The sequence below is a fragment of the Apium graveolens genome, chromosome 5, assembly GCF_009905375.1.
Source record: "Apium graveolens cultivar Ventura chromosome 5, ASM990537v1, whole genome shotgun sequence".
Lineage (NCBI taxonomy): Eukaryota > Viridiplantae > Streptophyta > Magnoliopsida > Apiales > Apiaceae > Apium > Apium graveolens.
In genome coordinates, this window is record NC_133651.1 from 23,775,672 (window position 1) to 23,796,798 (window position 21,127).

At 34.2% G+C, this 21,127-nt stretch overlaps 1 protein-coding gene and 1 long non-coding RNA gene across 3 annotated transcripts; both read right to left on the reverse strand.

Annotated features, from left to right (window-relative positions):
- Window positions 1–6,592: 6,592 nt before the first annotated feature.
- On the reverse strand, window positions 6,593–8,553 carry LOC141661364 (uncharacterized). 2 transcript variants are annotated; one of them, XR_012549918.1, is made up of 3 exons: window positions 8,297–8,553; window positions 7,689–7,784; window positions 6,593–6,890 (listed from the first exon to the last, which is right to left on the reverse strand). It is a non-coding gene; the product is annotated as an uncharacterized LOC141661364 (long non-coding RNA). The 2 variants fall into 2 exon arrangements; XR_012549917.1 differs by having other exon boundaries at window positions 8,301–8,552.
- A 2,522-nt stretch (window positions 8,554–11,075) lies between these two features.
- On the reverse strand, window positions 11,076–20,047 carry LOC141723953 (alpha-N-acetylglucosaminidase-like). Its single transcript, XM_074525926.1, has 19 exons — window positions 19,403–20,047; window positions 19,224–19,300; window positions 18,517–18,728; window positions 18,284–18,405; window positions 17,682–17,767; window positions 16,968–17,062; window positions 16,510–16,591; window positions 15,948–16,054; window positions 15,800–15,830; window positions 15,464–15,581; window positions 15,229–15,276; window positions 14,475–14,584; window positions 13,753–13,855; window positions 13,322–13,420; window positions 12,579–12,689; window positions 12,123–12,364; window positions 11,751–11,988; window positions 11,593–11,671; window positions 11,076–11,492 (listed from the first exon to the last, which is right to left on the reverse strand). The coding sequence occupies exons 1-19, from the start codon at window positions 19,628–19,630 to the stop codon at window positions 11,230–11,232; spliced, it is 2,451 nt and encodes an 816-aa protein (XP_074382027.1). The 5' UTR covers window positions 19,631–20,047; the 3' UTR covers window positions 11,076–11,229.
- Between the last annotated feature and the right edge of the window lie 1,080 nt (window positions 20,048–21,127).

Here is a 21,127-nt window from a genome sequence, read left to right on the forward strand (position 1 = left end):
CATCATTTAAACGTGTGGAAAGGAACACCAAAGTGCTAGACCTAATACATAGCGACATATGTGATTTAAAATTCGCTCCAACAAGAGGAGAAACAAGTATTTTATTACATTCATTGATGATTGTACAAAATACTGCTACGTATATTTGTTGAAAAGCAAAGACGAAGCTATAGATAAATTTAAAATCTATAAGGAAGAAGTTGAGACACAACAGACTGAGAAAATCAAAGCGATACGAAGTGATCGTGGAGGTGAATATGTTGAACCATTTGGAGAATTCTGTTCACAACATGGTATAATCCATGAGGTCACTGCACCATACTCCCCTCATTCAAATGGTGTGGCTGAAAGGAAGAATCGCACTCTAAAAGAAATGATGAATGCGATGTTGTTAAGCTCTGGGCTTTCACAATCGATGTGGGGAGAAGCCATCCTAAGCGCAAATAATATTTTAAATATTATGGTGCGCAAGAATAAGGATGTAAGTCCTTATGAAATGTGGAAGAAAAAGAAATCAAGTTACCAACACCTGAAAGTGTGGGGGTGCCTTGCAAAGGTACTGATCCCTACACCGAAGAAGGTGAAGATAGGTCCTAAGACTGTGGATTGTATTTTCATCGGATATCCTCCACATAGTACTGCATATCGGTTTCTTGTTCATGAATCCAAGATTCCTGATATTCAAAAGAATACCATTATGGAATCAAGGAATGCCTCATTCTTTGAGACGATGTTTCCCTGTAATCCAGGAAACCAACAACCTACGACGTCTAAACGATCTCATGAGTCTGTAGATGACGATAATGAGAGTGACGAAAGTGAAGAAGAAAATGTGGGGGTAGTGAGAAGGAGCAAAAGACAACGAACGGATAAATCCTATGGGTCTGATTTTATGACCTATTTACTCGAAGAAGGTGACCCAAAAACCTATAAGGAGGCGGTTACCTCACCTGATGGACCTATGTGGAAAGAGGCCATCAAGAATGAAGTTGATTCAATTATGCAAAATCATACTTGGGAATTAGTGGACTTGCCAACTGGTTGCAAACCATTAGGTAGCAAGTGGGTTTTCAAGAAGAAGTTGAAAACTGATGGCACTATTGATAAGTATAAGGCCAGACTTGTAATTAAAGGATACAAGCAACAAAAAGGCCTTGATTACTTTGATACATATTCTCCTGTAACAAGAATAACGTCCATAAGGATGATGTTTGCTATTGCTGCAATGCGTAATCTAACTGTACATCAAATGGATGTGAAAACATCCTTCCTAAATGGGGACATAGATGAGGAAATCTATATGGAACAACCCGAAGGGTTTGTTGTCCCAGGACAAGAAAGGAAAGTTTGTAGATTGGTGAAATCATTGTATGGTTTGAAACAAGCGCCTATGAAATGGCATGAAAAAATTTGATAAGGTCGTGCTGGCCAATGGCTTCAAAATCAATGAATGTGATAGTTGTGCCTATTACAAGGATAACGCGAACAGCTATGTCAAGGAGAATGACAATGGCTATGTCATGATGACGCTATATGTAGATGATCTACTTATTGCCGGAAGCAATGATAAAGTGATCAAATCTACCAAGGACATGTTGAAATCAAGATTCGACATGAAAGACATGGGACTAGCAAATGTAATTCTGGGAATTCAAATTTCTAGAACATCAGAGGGTCTCGCATTAAGTCAACCACATTATGTTGACAAGATCCTTGAGAAGTTTCTTAAGGATGACTTTGAGAAAGCTAGGACACCTGTGGATATGACTTTGCACCTATCCAAGAACAAAGGTGTAGCTGTTTCCCAATTGGAATACTCGAGGATACTTGGTAGTCTGATGTACCTCATGAGTTGTACAAGACCAGACATTGCATACTCAATTAGCAAGTTGAGTAGGTTTACGAGTAATCCGGGAGCTGATCACTGGAAATCGATCATAAGGGTACTAAGGTACTTGAGGGGAACTCGAGACTATGGACTGCACTATGGCAGATACCCAGCAGTATTAGAAGGATATACTGACGCAAATTGGATATCTAGCAAGAAAGCACTTAAGTCTACGAGTGGCTATGTGTTTACATTAGCTGGAGCGGCAATATCATGGAAATCCTCAAAACAAACGGTGATAACTCATTCCACGATGGAAGCTGAGTTTGTGGCACTAGATAAATGCGCCGAAGAGGCTGAATATCTACGTCAGTTTCTGGAGGATATTCCAAGATGGCCAAAGCCTGTAACTGCAATAGGGATTCACTGTGATAGTCAATCCGCTATTGGCAGAGCACAGAGCACGATGTATAATGGAAAGTCTCGTCATATACGACGATGACACGGTTCCATTAGACAATTGATCTCAACCGGAATTATCACTGTTGACTATATACCGTCAAAAGATAATATCGCGGATCCACGAACCAAAGGGTTATCAAGAGAAGTGGTTGAGAAATCATCGAGAGGGATGGGCCTTAAGCCTATTGCTTAACGGCATCATGGTGGACACTCAACCATTGCTGACTGGAGATCCTAAGAACTTGGTTCAATGGGACAACTAAATCATGATGACCAAATCACTGTGGGGGTAACCCCTGGCCTGTTCCTATGATGAAGAAACAGTGAGACCCGTAAGGTTCGAGGTTAAGCTTTGAGCTTTTAATAATCTTTGATGAATACATGGAGCTCAGGAGTGAACGCATGGAATTCAGTTGAGTAAACGCGGGTTACTCTATAAGATAAAGATCACCTATGTGGGAAAGAAGTGGGGCCGCTTCAAAGGAGAATTGCGAGGCACAATTCTTTAGAAACTTCTGCAGAACCAGGACGATGTTCCATGGCCAAAATGGACATACTCATGAGAGCTGAACGAGTCAGAAACGATATAGTGATAAGTATAACATGGTTTACACAAACGGTCGAACAGTTCAAGGACAAGCACGTCTACTGTCTACCAGTAAAGTCGGTATGCTTACTCGAGCGAAGGTTCAAGGAGCATTCTCTACCTATCGTATGCTATATCTGATCGAAGAAACTATCACCAAGTCAAACTCCCTGTCTGTCTGTCTGGTGTGTGCTACTAAGATCACCAATCTCACCCATATGGGGGATTGTTGGAAAATATGGGTATAAGTCCCATATTGGTAAGTCATATTTTTGAGTATTATTACTAAAAGATGTGTGAGATATGATGATATTCTCTTAATAATGGAAATTATTATTTTCCATTAGAATTTGGCTCAAATATTATGGCATAAATTAATTTGATTTTGTTTCAGATTAATTGATATGGTGTATGTCTTGATATATTTAATCTGATTCTGTTTCAAATTATTTATGGAATAGAGTAGCTTGCAAGTATTACACCGATTCCATGATTAATGATATTTAATAATGGAAAAGAGTAGCGCACAAGTCTATCTACACCTATATAAACACCTCTAAGGCGTTAGGGTTAGACACACCAAAAACATATTCGCCTTTAAATACAAAACTCTCTCTCTCTCGGTGATAGTTTCGTACCCGTTCAAGCTCGCTGAATGTGCTCGTTATCCGTAACGCCGCCGCTACCTCGTTTTATCCTGGGAGGCTATCGACTCGCACATACGGTGAGAGGCGAAATAGTTTTAAGGAGACAGTTTCAACTGGACTCGAGGATCTCTCTTCTGTTTATATATTTTCTTCCTCCGTTTGATTTCGTTTACTCACGCACACATTTGTTTGATTATATGTATTAATCGCATATTGTATTCACACATTTATGGGTTGGTCAGGGTTGGCCGTGAGTGCAAACAATATAAGCCATTGGATGGGGCATCCACCATTCGGGGGCAATTTTTTTAAAAAAAATTAAAGAGTAGTTTTAAAAAGAAAATTTGTTGATTTAAAAAAATAGTTTAGAGAAAAAGTACGAGATAATTTTTTTTATTAGAAGTTTAAAGAGATATAAAGTAATTGCAACCAAAAGAGAAGAATATAAACCCATCCTTAAAAAATAATTATGTTGTAATAGGTTAATATACATAATACACTTAAAATCCTAGAGAAAATATTAGATCCTTCCATCACTAAAGTCTCAAGTCACACCAGGTTTGTTCTTCTTTTCTCTGTATTGATACTTAAATATTTAAATTATATAATTCATAAGTTTTTTTGTCTGGTTAAACTAGTGACTGCAGTTTGCATGCATATTATTTGTTTATTTGTCTGATTACTTATGATTATTGGTTATGGGCCTGATTCTCATTTATTTATTTGATTAAAATAAAAGTTATGCTTCCAAAAAAAGACAGGCATCTTGAGCTCAAAATAGGAACAAAAAGAAGTAAATAGAGAACTTTTTGAAAATGTATGTAAAAGGCGATGAACTCCATAGGTTTGTAAAATCGGTACAAATTGTAGAGAATTATATTGAAGGGAAAAAAGCAAATGAAGATGATGCAAGTATGGCTTTTATTAAAATTGAGGGTGAAAAATGCAAAAGATGTTATAATTATGACACCTATTGAAGTTGGGAAAGAAAATACAAATGATGGAAATGTGTCTCATGTTGAAATTAACGGTGAAAATACGACTTATGGACCTATAAACATTAATGATCCAATGGTTTGGGATAAGTGTGAGAGTAAATTTCAAGATTTTGTGGTAGAGAAAGGATCAATAAGAGAAAACAAACAAGATGATGATTATCCTTGTGATGATATTGGCAGGCACTTTGCATAATCATTATCTGGCACTTGTTAAGAATGTCACATTGAGAGTGTAGATGCAATTAGGTACCAAATTCTGAAAATAAAAGATGTTCTAATTCACTTAGATGAGATAATGGATAATCCTAAGACACGTAGCAAAGCTCAGGACTTATTCGTAAAGAAAGGGATCCTAACTTTTGAGTTTTTATTTAGTATGATTATTTGGCATGATATCTTTTTTTCGATCAATTTTGTCAGCAAGTTCTTACAATCTAAAGATATGAACATTGGAGTTGCTATTTCCAAATTAAAGGGCCGATTTCTTATTTTTAATTTTTTAAAAGTGCAGGGAGCATGGTTTAAAACAGGTATGAATGAAGATAAAAAATTGTAACTGAGATGGGGATTGAACCTAATTTTCGTGAGAAACGTGCCGAAAAAAAATAAAAAACAGTTTGATGAATGTGACGAACAAGATGTAATTTTATCAGCAGAATAATCTTTTAAAGTGAATTACTTCACATGCTTGCATGTCGATACATCACTTCAATCCATACTACACCAAAACAGCCTTCTGTAACAAAACAATGTTATAATAGGGCCCCTAAATTGTTACCAAAGGCCAAAAATAGCCTAAGATAACATAAAATTTATGTTAGTTTTTTCACTGATATCTTAGGGTACCTAAGTAACATATGATCCCCTACAGTAACATGTATGTTTATGTTACCCTAAACCCCTAAGGTAACATAAAACATACCTCTTGTAACCTAAATATATGTTACCTTACAGGGGCACAAAAATTTTAAAAAAGTGGAAACCAAAGTGGGCCCCACAATGTGGTGACACGGCATGCTGACATGGCGTTTGTGGGGCCCACAATGTTGACGTGGCTTGCAGCCTCTATACTAACGTGGCATGTGGGCCCATAGTGGTGATGTGGCATGTGGGTCCCACTTTTTACCGGTATCAATTATGTACCTAGGGTAACACTTTAGTAGCTATTGTAACATATGTGCCTTGGTTTTAACAAGCTATTGTAACACTTTAATAAGCTACTATAACATTTTATAAGAAACAAAATGAAAAACTACTATTTAAAAGTATACCATTTCTTTACCGCAAACATATATATTTCAACATAATCCAAATATGAAATATATAAACCAAACAGTAGATAACATTAGGACATCCAAACATCACAGGTATAAAACGACAACCAAAATATTCTTAACTAAACAAACTAATTCACGTTCTTTACATTACATTAGCATAATATTATAAACTTAAAGTTTAGGTATTAGCAGGATCAAGGACTAATTAGTATTTACAACTAAGGCAAATGACCCTGTAATTATGCATTCCAACAATATATAAAGATGTATGAAATCTAAACATTCAAATAAATAACTTCCGACAATCAGATGCCGTAACTAAAGCTAATAGCAGAACCATAAGATTAATACTCAAACATATTACTGCATCTTTTCGTACTTGATCAAATAACTTTTATTCCTACACAATAGTGGCGAAACCTGGATTGCAAGTTAGTGCGGAACTAGTATTAATATTTTAACTAGGTCTAATAAATTTCCCCCTTCATTTTTTTTAATAATTTTGTGAGGATTAAAAACCAAAAATTTTAACTGTTTTTGAGGTCAGCCATGGCTGGGGTGAGAGTCAACCCCGGCCTGGTCTGGCCACAACTTCACAAAATTAATGCAGCATAAAAAATTGAGAAGAACAAAGGTTTAGGCCAGCATAAAATAAACAAAACAGTTTTCCATCTCCATGAATTAGTAAACCGCACAGAATATATCAAGTGCATCTCTAGTTTCATAGTTAAGTAACTTATACAGTGCATGGAGCATATGCATTCTTGTATACAGCTGGTTATAAAGATTTCCCAATAACCAATATTAGTAGATTGCAGTACTTCAGAACTCTGACAAATGTATTTCTTGATATTTACTTTTTCATTATTACAAATACAATTCTATAGATAATATGGTGACTATATATATCTTAGCCACGATACTGACAACGCGGATACCCCTAAACAATATTGAGTCTGAGTTAGAAATAAACAAGGCAAACCTCTAAAATACATCCACGGAATCAACAAAGACTCCATCTTCTTGCTCTATATCCGTGTAAACTGATTTTCTTCCATTTAATTCAAGAGGCACTTCTAAGGATTGTGGGCTCTGCACAAACATGATTCAATGGAAATGATTAATATATTTTTTACTTTAATTAGTGAAGTTTTTATTTTCAGAAACAGTTTAACGGTATCCCATAGTAGTGTGAATTTTCTCAGGAAATTAGACACAATTAAATTTTGTAAAATTTTGCTTTTTTAATACTCTTCAATTACTATTTAAAGAGTTTTACCATGCAATGTATAAGAGGCCATTTTATTCCACAGAAAAAGGCATGTTCTTTGATTTCATTTGGACCACTATCCGATCTCAAGCGATTATCAGAGTCTCTTTTCAAAAGAGAATGAATCAACTGTTTGGCAACAAGGCTTACCTACAACTCATGTTGATATGTATTCAGTTTTCGAGTTAAACTGAGTAAATTTTATCAAACGTAAATATAAGCTTTAAATAAAATTTTAACAAACATCACTTGAAAACTGTAGAGCACAGAACAGATGACACACTTAGAAAAACTTAACTTAGTCCTAGCTTATTTATCCCACCTAATTGAAGTGCTCGGTAAAAAGTTTCAATTTAAAAAAATACATAACAAAATTGATAATAGAACTATCACACAAAATGGAACATAGAATAATCATATAGGGAAATAATATTTCCGCAACTAACTTATTCATATATTTACCCCTTCTATATTTTCCTTTTGCAGCTTGTTAACAAAAATGACAGCTGAAATAAGGCTTTTCATAAGTAATGATCAAGATACAACAAAAACATGAAAACTATAAATTTCTCAGTCGTTTATTCATTCATATAGATTAAACAAATTGGAAGTGAACTTACTAGTAAGAAAATAGGACACGGTAGTCCAATTATGAGCATCTTCGAAGTCAAGTGCATATCAAGCAACATGATTGCAGTAACGACTCCACTTGTCCCCTAAATCAAACATAAACAAACAATAGTAGTTTTTTGGTTAAGAAAATAAGAAAGTAAACATACTTAATACTAATCTAAGCACACAAACAAACATCAAACATACATATTTGAGTGTAGACATATCATAGGCTGAAGTCACAATTACTCGGTTCAATTTAATTTTTAATACCATTTATAATTAATTTATGAGTAAGAACAAGTGAATTCTCATACTGATACATGATTAGTGATATAGCTTCAGCTCAGTAACACAAGCGAACTCAACCACACTCTACCATGAACAACTTAGATACATTTGCAGATTCAAATATACCTGCTACTAATGTAAGTTCTTCCGTAAATTGTAATCAATTTTATCCTAAAATTGTAGTCAGTATCAACATTTGGTGTCTATACAATAATTAAACTAAAACATGTAAATAACACAACCACAAAACACAAACTTCTAGCCATGACTCAGAAAACAACCACAAATGAACAATAACAAATAATAAAACAATATATACACATACATACACTATTAATCCAAGGGCTTTAATTTGATGAAGCTTCGAGTTGATGCTTCTGTGGTTTGGAATACCACACAATCGAATTCAAACATTTACACATACTTGAGGAGAACCAGTAAAAACATATACAAGCATTACTAAAAGTGTAAATAACGTGCAGTGTATTTTCAAAACAAAATAAGAGAATATAAGAGGGATAAGAGGGAGATAGAGAGAGAGAGGGGATGTGTGATAGAACTGAGAGGGATAGGGTTTCCAATCGGACTCAATTGAGCGCCTTTTACCCAAAAAAATGGGCGCTTGATTTAAAATTTTTGATAAATTAGGCCCAATAAAAATTTACACTTAATTTATTTATAAATTTACATTTTTAAATATTTTATTATTCTTATAAATTCATATATTTATAATTTGATATATACTCTTTTTCTTATAATTTTATAAATTTATATATTAATATTTTTTATTTAAAAACTTAAATATCAAAGCTTATATTAAAAATTATGGAATTATGGGGAAATTTGGACTATGTCTATTTTTTAAATATATAATTATTTAAATTTGAGAAAATAAATTATTTTATAATTTAATACTTTCAAAATTCTTATTATCATTTTTTTAATCTTATTATGTATGAAATTTGTATATCATTATGTATATTATTTATCAAATTTGTACATCACATCAAATTCTTGTCAAATTATTATTTAATCATAAAAAATAAACAATTCTTTTCTCTGTGGGATCGGTTTACCACGAGAGGTAATGAGAATAATTATAGAATGAATTGCTACTTATATTTATCTTTTTAATACTCTATAGTAACATTTATTCATGTTGCAAACTTGAACACTTTCTAACTAATGTAACATCACATTTTTGCCTAAGCTAACACTAGAAACACTAGTAGTAGGCCATGAGTAGCATACCTATGATAACATATTGGCGTAACATTAATTTGGAAGGCATCCCGATAGGTCCAGATTTGAACAATTTCAAATATATGAGCATACTTTGGGTTTCTATTTAACTTGACAAAGTTAAAGTGCTTAAGTGACGATAGTTTGATGGCTTCTTGTATGACTCTTTAAGAATTTTTAAAGAATGATTTTTTACTGATATTGATAGAAATATCATGTTTCTTTAGTTATGAATTTTAAAAGAATGCTTACTCCTAGAAGTGAAAAAGGTGATTGATATGTTGAACCATTTGAAAAGCACGAAAAAATGCTATCCTACTACGAGAATTGATTACAGAATATTGTTAATCATTCTGGTTACAGTGGTTTCTGGAGAATGAAATTTTTCCAAGTTAAAATTGATTAACTCGTATTTCCATTTTATTATATCACAAGAACGGTTAAATGTGTTAGTTATGATACTAATATAAAAGAATATGCTTGCAAATTCTAATTTTGAAGACTTGATTGATGATTTTTCTAGAAAAATGCGAGAAGAATATTTTTTAAGTCAGAGACGTATTACAAGGGTAAACAATTTTATGGTCACATGGGGCATTTTAGAACTGGGCCTACCCAGAGTTTGATTAAGTGTAAATTATTAGATAAAATTTTGCTTCTGTAATTAAAAAATAAATATTTGCATAAGCTGTTTAATATTGATTTTTTGTAATTTGTCATTCCAAAAAATATCACAAATTTGTCAACAATTTTGAGCCAAATAATAAAGACACACAAGATCTGAGTAGTAAATTCTTCCGAGTATACTTACAAAGGCAAGAAACACGTGTACAACAAATAAAAGTAATGAAACAAAAGAATTATACACAACTAAACAAAATGAAGATCTTAGAAAGAAATAGAAAATTCTATATTTGCATGATCATTTATGTTGTTCAGGGTGAAAGGTTTGTAGGGTATTAGTTATGCTGCTTATGTGTGGTTTTGTGATATTTGTCCTTGATCCATGTAAGCCCACCCTTGACTTTCTTGGCTCCAGTAGAAGCTGCTGTCTTTGTCTTCTCCAATCCTTTGGAAGCCATTGCACTTGTACTACTCTTCTTCGACGACGATTTGTCGGAATATTCCGGCAACGGATCCCACTGATCTGCCCATGATGTTCCATATGAGTTCTTGTAATTGTTTCCTAGCTCCATTGAATTATGTATGTGTAAATGTATGAGTTTATGCTTATCTTCAGCTGTTGAAGGAGGTGTTTTGTTTCTGGAATTGGACAAACAGATTCTTTATATGGAGGAAATATATAATAGTGGGTATTGTATTTAACGTATGAAACGATATAACCTGACGCGTAACCAATGAGCTAATATTTGATGGTCAACAGGTCAAAGCTTCCCCGGCTTATCAGCCACCCTGTAGGAACAGGAATATATTTATCAAAAGGCGGCTGCTTACGTGGATTTAACACACGTGTAAATTGTAATACCCTATCCACCACATTTTTTAAAAATCTTTTTAGCTTAATTTATAATTTGATAAACTGTTTTTCTGTGGGGTATACACTAGGTACAAATTTTTAAAATTTTAGTTTATTTTGTTTGAATAACACTTTTTAATAATGATGTACTCTTATATTTACAAATATACTGGATAAGTTTTAATGATTATCATGTGCGTATACAGGCTAGACAAATCACAAATCATTCGATAAATAGTTCCGCTAATTTAGCGGATCCCAGGGAATAGTGAAGCTTCGTAGGTTATTTCTGTCCAGGTGCAAGAATGTTCCAGAAGTCGTATCTGAGATTCCCGTTTGTAGAAGTTTCTCAGCTGATAACATTTGACATTTCAATTTGGTTGTCTAATTTTTTCAGAGTCAGAAATAAGCTAATTTATATTTATCACAACAATTTTTTGGCATAATAATTTAGTTGAAAAAGGATGCTACTGTTTTAGCATTGATAATGAGTATACATCTGTTGCTCAGAGTACTCAGTTTGCATAATAAGAGTACAGCTAATGATCGAAAGGGCGTGTTTCAGGATCTCGCAAGTATTTGTCATAAAGCCAGCTAGATGTGTTGAGGGCATTGCCGCTGACCTTTACAGGGAACGTTTTTCGACTCTTCTGCCAGTCGTTCGTGAGCTTCACCCAATCGTGCCTCCAACCCTCCAAATCAAAACCGGAACCCTTCTGCAAACCCTCTTGCAGATATTTGAAATAGATTGCTGCTCTCGGGCCATAATAATCTCGTAAAAGTCCACTCCAGTACTTGTTTCCTATAAAAACAATTACGGAAAAATAACACGTATTATTTTACAACATAATGAATGAACTAGGTGTGATATCACTCTTAACTAAAGGTCGCATTGCACATACCATAGTCACGGAGAAGGCTGGCTTCTTCGTCTGTGTTATCAAACCACATGGTTATTTGAGTTCTTGCATTCCACTCGAACTGTAAATGTGGTTGCGTTAATAATTGTCCAGGCGTGATTGTGTGAATTCAGTTGCTTACAGGATTGAGCGGTTCTTACCTGTTTTTCTTCTTCTCTGTTTTGAGCGAGTTGTTTTGCACTCTCCAACCACGGGCCTAGTAGAAAACCTTCATGGCAAGCTAAAAGTGTGTCCATATCATAAACAAGCTCAAGAAATTTCTGGCTGAGAAATCCAAGTGTCTCTAAATCTTTCAATTTGTAGGATTCGATGACTTTTAGAAACAGTTGGTTTGCATACTTTGCTAAAGCTTGTCTTGTCAGGTCAACAAGGTCATACCTAAAGTATGCAGAATTCATCATGCACAAAGATTATGTAAATGATCTATTAGTAGAACTGTAGAAGCTGGTTGAAGAAACATAGATATCTATCTAGATATCTATGAGGTGATTCAAACATAAAGGAAAATTAACCTGTAGGTATTACTTCCCGATAGTTTAGCTCCACTCTGAATAAAAAGTTCTAGAGCACGTATCACTTCCGAAGTTGAATACCAGAGATGAGGTTGGTCAAAAGTATCAGTTAAATCTTTCAAAGAATCCCTCCTTGATAATGCTATCATATGCTTTTGATTTTTCGGTGAGAATATTTGGGCTATCGAGATGAAGGATGGATCGACATCTGGAAACGACACAATGACATCCCTGTTTTTATCCTTTTTGAGCAAATATGGATTGGGCAAAATCAAGAGACTGTTAGTCTGGCTTTAGGCCCCTCTTAGGGCGTCACAATTAAATTCCTATAAACTTGACTAATGCAAGTCCAGAATATAGAGTGCTGGTCATAGCTGCACTCCTACTTACGGAGTATTATCTAAAAAAATGAATCGCAAGGTTTCAACACATTACAGAAGTGAAGGATATACTTACATAAGCACCATCTGTACAGTTGTAAATTGTGTGATATAGTATATTCCAGGAATCTTGCATGGTTTGAACAAATTTTCCATACCGTCTTTTTGAGTATAGATTAACCCACATCTGCAAGGAAACAAGGAAATTCAACTTGAGCAGATTTTATTTCAAATTAATTTCAAAAAATAGATTGTATTTCTAATTTGCTACAAGTAATAACATTGTCAATATTCCAACTCGTGGGACTAGCAAAGTGTGCATACTGTTGGTTAGGAATTGCTTGACGCTTAATCCATGCTGTTTTTCCGGAATCAGGTATGCTTTGAAGTTAATAAATTGTCTGTATTTCCTGTATGCATATTTGCATTGTGCCTTTGTTTTCACCAAATGCAACAAGTGCAGACTTCTGCTTTTTTTTTCTAGCTTAATTTATATTTAACCAAATGTTACAAGGTTAAAAGAAATTCTGTAAAAATTTCACGGTTTTGTTTTTAAAAGATTTAATTTTCCTGAGAATTAATCAGAGTCAGTATAAGCATATGCTTCTTAAAGAGATCATTTTGGCAGGGGGTGCACCAAAGACTGATTCCAGACAACATAATAAGAAATACTAGCTCAAAGCACTCCTGTATTCTTCCAAACAAAAAAGTACTTGTCCAAAATAGATCTTTTTGATACTTTATATCTCTATCTAAAACATCTGGATAAACTATACTGACATACTGTATACTGGGAAGGAGAACGTAAAATCTTAGTACCTCGACATCAACTGTTTTATGTTGGAATGCCATCTCCGACATAAGATCATAAACTACAGGATTCTGTTCAATACCTTCCATTGACATTCCAACACCAACCTGGATGATACAGATTAGAGTATGATTATAAAGACATGAATGTTTCACATGTACTGAGATAAAAATAAGGATATATAAATATTATTTATTTGTAAATCAACACAGATAACTATCATAGTATCATAAGGTTGATTGATGTGAAATACTGTTCAGGTGAAATAAAAACAAGATGTTCAAGAAAACAATATCTTCTTATCTAGGAGTGTCCTGTGCAAATTCTAATATTTGTAAGTAAATTTAACAGAAGGGACATTTTAATGGTAACTCGGCGTATAGTTTAACACTAATGTGGTAGTTAAAGAGCCTTAATAAAGGTGGGTCAACAAACTTGCCATTGTTGAGTTCTCACTCATACGAGCTTCAACAGGTCCGGATCCTACAGCATCTAACACCCCGTACATTTCAACATTTGCAGCAAAGTTGTGTAGCATACACCTGAACAAAGTTGAGCAAAGTTGTGTCAAGGTTCACATTCAGCATTATGTTACTGGCACAAGTCACACAAACTTTAACCGAATTCCAGGGTCAAGCGGTCCAAGTTGCTCAAATTGAGGACAATATGTGTCACAAGTGATAAAGAACAGAAAAATGTTGAAGTGCAATCAGTGATCTGCAATTGATTGGAAGCTTTTTTGACCCCACTGTCAACAAATTATGCGGCTTAAAAAAATCTTCAAACTTTCAGCAAAATTTCAAGATTAACTGGCATCTCTTCTCACAAATGACAGTGAGATGAGAGGTTATTTTAGATTAAGAAAAACACCAGTTGCTTTAAGCTCCGGCACAAACAAAAAAAAATCTAAAATAGGAATGTGCATTTTCATGCTACAACTAATGTGGACTACATTTGCAGAGTTATGATCATCTAAAAAATAGATTTTCAGGATATAGCAGATATAGTAAGTGTGCATCAGGCAACCAAAAGACGAGCACAGACTGGTAACTAAAATTATTATATATCTTTTCAGCAAATATTTTTTTGAATTAAGTAATTATTCTAGAACTAATTAAGTACCATATTTGGCTAATTAGTATGAAAGAGGCTTTAACTTACCATATGTAAGGAACTCCATAAAACTGCTCTGAAGTGGTCCATATTGGTAGTACTTCGGCAAACAAGTCAAGGACCACCATCTTTCCTACTGGGACAGAATGAAGAAGCGCCTGAAAAAAGCATGTAGGATTGCAACAGAGGATCTTAGAATCTTAAGCAAGATTCGGAATGGAGATACTAGAACAAATTGGATCTAATCTATTAAATATCCTCATAACCTCTACATTATTACATGAAACAACATATGCTCAAAAACAAATGCTTGTTATTATTATGGAGAGCCCTCCTTAAACTTTAGCAGCAGTTAAGTTATAGGGAGTGCATTTTAACCACATTAGAACAGGTCAAGTTGTCATAATCAGAATGGGAAGCAATATATAATAGGGACTATTCTTGTACTAAATTCACAGAGGCTCTTGTTAGTGATACCGTTCCAGCACATTATATAGCCTTCCACATCCTACATACCTCATAGTTTTAAAAAAATTTAACCGCTCTATGATAGCTTTTTCTACTCTGATTCTAGTTATAATATTTTTCGATTTAGCTGTGGGAAAATAAATTGATATTCTTGAATCAAGTTATCAAATTACAACTGCAGTTATTATGTGCATCTTATAGCAATTATCAAATTAGAATATATTCATTTAAGTCAAAAGAAAACAGAATAATATAAATGATTGCAAGGTTAAAATCATGCATCTGGACAGTTAAAAGAAAAATAAAAACCAAACTTTATATGCAAGGACAAGACCTTCATTTGTGGAGGCCTCCAGAATGGGTCATAAGAAAAAAGCCATCCCTGTAAAACAAGAATACATTATATTTCAGGAAGAAAAAAGAAACAAAGTGAAGGCCCTAGAGCAATGGAAAATGATTAGATATCTTCAGATTTTGTTAGTATATATTACTTGCATCAATTTTTATTTTTTCGAATGTAGCTTGAACTTTAGATGGACCAAGATCACTTAAGAGCTTTAAAAATTGACCTGCATTAACCAAACAGCTTCATCATCTCCACTTTGCATTCCCTCGAAAATTGCTGCACCTAGGGAAGATATGTACTCTGGTTCATCCACAGGGGGAGTGTTTTCGTCAAAAGTATCACTGCAAATCAAGTTAAATTTTTAACAATTTATGTTCCAAAACATTACAAGATAGTATAGATGAAGTCCTAGGTCGCCAGTTTAAATTCCCTGTCAATGAGACAGTTTGTTTCATCTATCTTTTGGAAGTTAATAATGATTACTTCACTGCTTTATTTTTACAAGCATACTCAATTGAAGGCTTAAAAAATATTTTAATAGCAAGAAAAGTTGAATTACCAGTTGTATATGTGACCGCTCCTTCCATACTCTAAGCAAAGAGGTAAAATAAGTATCAGGGACTGAAAATACATATTCATGAAAAGGTACTTCCTTCAGGACTAAGACTCAAAATTTATTCACTAAAAAAAGTCTCAAACATTCAAACCTTTCAATTGCTGCTTAATAAATGCTTTTCCAATTTCAATGAACAGAGGATCAGTTGCATCAAGAAGATAAGTGCAGCACCATCGAGAATCGCTCCCAACAGTAAACCTTAATGGTGACAAAGAAAATTTCGGTCAGTTGAACATAAGCAAATCACACATAGAAGAGTTAAATGGATAAGCATCTTTTGCTTCAGAAATACAATATGAATTGATTAATGATGAAAGTGGACAACATTGTGACAAACACACATTTTGAAATTTTCAAGAGACAACCACAGTAGTACGATCTATCTTGTTTTTTGACATTTCTATCACATATAGCAAGCAAAAAAGTATCAATGTGCTCTAGTTGAAATTAATTACTAAGGAGACATTAAGGTAAATATAAAATCCAGAATGGAAATATGATCTCATGCTATACTGCTTCTTTTATATCCATCATTTTTTACATAATTGTATTCGTTTGTCATATGTATTTCATTTGCAGCAGCAGTCAACTACTTGGCGTAAAACATGAAATGAGTTCAATATCATAAATTAACAGAAAAAAGCTACGCTTACCAATTTCCTAAACGTTCTATCTTTGCAGCGGGAAATACATGTTTCAATGCTGCAGGAACATTTCCAGAAAAGGCTGGAAGCACTGGAAAAGAGACATCAATATTGTAAGGATTACTCCACATACAATAAGAGAGCATAAATTGGTAGATCCCTACTATGGTCTGACAAAAGAATTTTATAAAATGTAAAATTTGTAGAGCACAAATGTTGAAATAAAAGAAAATGTATCCTAAAGTAAATAAATGTTTAAACACCACAGAATAATAATCAAGTATAAATTCAATTAATAACCTATATATATCGCCAATTCAAGTCTGTGCAGAACAATCATCCGTCAGAAATCAGTAAATCTGACATTCACTCAACATGCCGAAAAATAAAAAACTTGCTTTCGCAAAACTTAGGATTACTGGACTGGATAATGAAACAGATATGATCATTTTAAGAGTAGATGATACCTGGTGTCATCCCAAGTTCATACATTCTCGCCAGAATTTTCTTCTGCATCATAAGCTGCTGATCCAACCAGCTTTGTGGCAATGGACCACCCCATCTAAAGATGAAAATTAAAGCAAAACTAAATATAGAGTTCCGAATTAGTAAGCCAGCATAGGGAGTTTACTGTCACTGTCAGATACTTCATATCTGTTACTATTGACAAGGCCTAAGCTGAAACTAATTTTCGATTGACCTAACTTATATATCCACTTTCTTTTCCGCAGTTAAATGAGAAATTCTGATAATTTGTTGTACAACCAGAATTTGTGCACAAGTTGCAAAATGCTTCTTTTTTCAGACTGTTAAACGCTATGAGGAGGCAACCCACTCCTCGTGAAAATGATTTAATAGTGACATTGCAAATGAAAAGGAGGTGCAGACTCTGCAAGATTTTCCAGTGCATCACTACCAAAAGGTTACATTCTAAGGGGTGAACTAGAACAAATTGGGTGGTGATATTAGCGAAAAACTACAAAACATACACAACAAAGGTTTTAAGTTAAAAAAGGACTAGTGATCATTGTTAATGAAGAGAACCAAACTGAGCATCTTCCTTTTACAGACTTTAAAGACGAGCTTGTTACCTATAGGCTATAACCGAAACTACATAGATTTTAAATGAATTTAAATGAAGTAGATAATAGATGAAAGTGCAAGCACATCAAGAATCTAACCTATGTAGATTTCCCATACGTGACCATGCAAGGAAAGCTGGGCCTCCAAAGAAATCATCCAACTCGGAACTTGTTATATTGAAATTCTGCAAAGGAGAGCAAGCACTTCATTAAATTTAATAATACTAGTTCAAAATCAGAGCTCTTCTATAAGAGATCTGACATGTACTATGCAACATTAACATAATTTCATCTGAAGTCTAACATCCCACCAGCTGTCTGCCTTCTTGAATAGGACTTACAAAAGGGCTGCCTTTTGGTTGTTTTTAGTGTCTCAGGGGTTGGGGTTTTAGAAAATCTTTCTGCTGTTGTGATAATAAATTTGCACCAAAGTAACTTTTTATTTAAGACCAATCATTGTGGTTTCGAATTTATTATAGCAAGTTAAGATATTCGTTTACACTTTATCAGAAAGAAATTACAGGGAATGAATATAATCGAAGGAAGTATCAGCTTGGCCAATGACTTCTAAAAATGTTAATAATTTTGTTAACTACATGCAACTCAGCTGTGCCTTTAGCATCTGTAAATTACAGAGTAAGAGTTTGTAACTGAGAAGCTAATACGACAAATGAGTGCAGAACGGAAATGGATATAAAAACCTGGAAAACTTTTTGCCAAATAGCCTCTTGCCCGGTAAATGCCAATGGCAAGTTAATACCCTGTAGAGCCATCCAGTCGATTTCCTTTTCCCATCTTTCCCAGTCCCACCAAGCAAACGAATCTTCCAGGTAAAAGAGAAGAAATAAGACTGTGGGTGAACCTCGAGACACAAGTCTTAATTATCATAGGAATTATTTTAATGACCATGATAGGATTAAATATTTGAGCTTACAGCTAGATGTGACTGCATTCTGGTAATAATTCCAAGGGACAGGTCTCTTGATCAATATTCCAGCATCCTGAATGCGAGGAAGAGAGCCTGTATTTGGAACTGAAGCTAGTTGGATACCACCAGTTTTGTCCCATGATATATGTGCTCCACACCAGTACTTTAAGTACCAGTGCAGACCAGACAATAGCTCTACTCCGGTGAACCCACCTATTCTAGTTAAAATAGATGTGAAATGTATGTAGATCAGCACAGCATTGCAGGACTCTTTTTTTTGTAGTAATTGTATTTCAATTTTTTGCTACACAAATAATAGACCTAAAAAATAGTACGCATTGTCAAAATATGTGAAAAATGAATATCGAACATCTTTTAAACACTCAATTGAATACAATTCACCTGGCTAATTTACTATCACTCACCAAGAAAAAACAAAATGTAAAATTCTCTACATCTCCAAAAAAAATCGGCAGAGTTTAGAAAGGGAAAAAAATTCAGATCGAATAAATCAAAACAATATGGCACATTGTCATCTCAATTGCTAGAAAATAATGTAACAAGGTGAAAGCAATAAAGAGTTTAAACTTCACAATCCAGTGAATACGAGCAAGTAACTAAAAAAATGTCATGATCATCTTTCGGACACCAGTGAGAGCTGATGAAGAATGTGCTGGCACATAATTAAAATATATGTAAAATGTAGAACATACAAAATCGCTGGAGTGCCACGTATACGGGAAGTGGGATGATTGTTTAAGGTGAAGCACGATTCACCACCACATCGTTCCTACACAAGACAAAATTAAATTTAAAACATTGTTACATAGACTTCAAAATTCCGCATATGCACAAAATACTAATATCATGATTTAATGACAAGAATGAATACCTTGGAGATGATTCGGAAATCAAAACTAGAAGAGAGAGAAGGGAAGACACGTTCGACAACAGCACGAACAGCTGCAAGTTGTACAGAAGGAGAAGCTCGCTCGCTGTCCTGAATTCTAAGAAGTTTAGATACGTGTTGGACCCCGATTGTTGATGAGTAAGCCCGGTCAAATAAAAATACTGATATAGATAACAAGGTGACGATGACAAAGTATCGAAAAGACGCCATGAATACGGGAGAATGCAATACTGCAGAAATGATTCAGTGAATAAGTAGGCATTGTATGGGATGAGGTATGATAGGGAGATGAGCAATAAGTGACAAAATGGAAGCCGGCAGAATAAGACAAAGTGGAGAGTTGATCAGAGTTTTCTATGTATGATGATCACAGCGATGCATCAACTACTTAAATGAGTTTGTTTTTAAACAAATCCTCTCCTATTAGTGCATAATTAAAAATGAGCAAGTAGAGATTGCAGTTGAGCACAGAATAAAAAATTGAACTCCTCTTAGGTCTTCTTTTTTTAACATCAAACTCTCCTATAAGGTCATAAGGTGGGCCTTAGGAGAGAACAACATCAAATGATAATACTTGCAAGCCTCTTTCATTGTCCAGCCCAACTAAACTTTGCTAATAACCGTATCAGTTCTTAGCTACTGCAACTCTGCAATAGGTGTTAGACATCATAGTAGTAGGCCAATGGCATCTTATTGGGCAACACTTCTGTCCGGCCCTCTCTTATGCGGAAGGTATTTAGGTACTTCGAGTAATTAGTCTCTTGTGTTTTACAAATGAGTATATGCTGATAAACGAAAACCGAACCCAAAACTTAGGAAATACGAAAAATTCTCTTATCAAACCAAAACAAAAATTACATAATCAGATGAACGAGAATTTAATAAAGAGCTTGGGACGACAAACACAGAACTTGAAATGACAAGAGGTAAGTTCTTACCTAACCAAAAAAAAATCTCAGCCAGAAAAATAAACTAATTAAGCCATTATATAATTAATGACTCCATCGTATGATTGATTATCTAATTTCACCATAGAATCCAAATCATAAAACTAGAATATTATTCTCTTGACGTTAATTTACCTTAATAATAGAGAAATGCTAGAGTCCCCAAAACGGTTTACAAAATCGTTCTCAAATGCTAATGTGTAAGATGTATACTTGATAACTTTCAATGAATGTTACCCATATATATATATGCGCCCACAATTTAAAACGTGAAAAATGTCATATCACGTCATTCAAAAAATATTTTGGGAACGGATTCGGGACACCTAACACTACTCTTAATATTATTCTTCCCTCACTTTTACGGCATGGCATAACTTTGTTCACAAAAGGGGGTGAAAAGAAAATACTGCAACAAAGGATTACCATAAAAAACAAAGATTCAAGTTGAATTACCATAAAGTGGTGATTTAAAATTTAAATAGCTGTTAAGACCTTTAAATTTCAGAATTCTTCCTTTGCTTGGTAAAAAGATTCGGATCTCAAAATTTTCAAAATTTAGTGATCCATCAAAAGACAACTAATATGGATTATGACAAAAAGAAAAAATAGCTGAAAGAAAATGAGGAAGAGAATAACAAATTAAACAAGAAAAGGCTGGACTAACTTTTCAGGCCCTTTGCTTTATCAGGGTCAAAGATACAAGTCATTAGGGCATATACTAATCCCAGAATAAACTGGGGGGAGTTTCGATATCTAA

What these genes read in the sequence shown, in the direction of transcription:
- LOC141723953 (XM_074525926.1), bottom strand. Translation starts at nt 19,630, where the DNA reads ATGGCGTCTTTTCGATACTTTGTCATCGTCACCTTGTTATCTATATCA. An exon ending in TATTAAGCAGCAATTGAAAG is followed by an intron (nt 15,831 to 15,947) that starts GTTTGAATGTTT and finishes CTCTTTGCTTAG; the next exon opens with AGTATGGAAGGAGCGGTCAC. An exon ending in AGCGGTCACATATACAACTG is followed by an intron (nt 15,582 to 15,799) that starts GTAATTCAACTT and finishes CTTGATTTGCAG; the next exon opens with TGATACTTTTGACGAAAACA.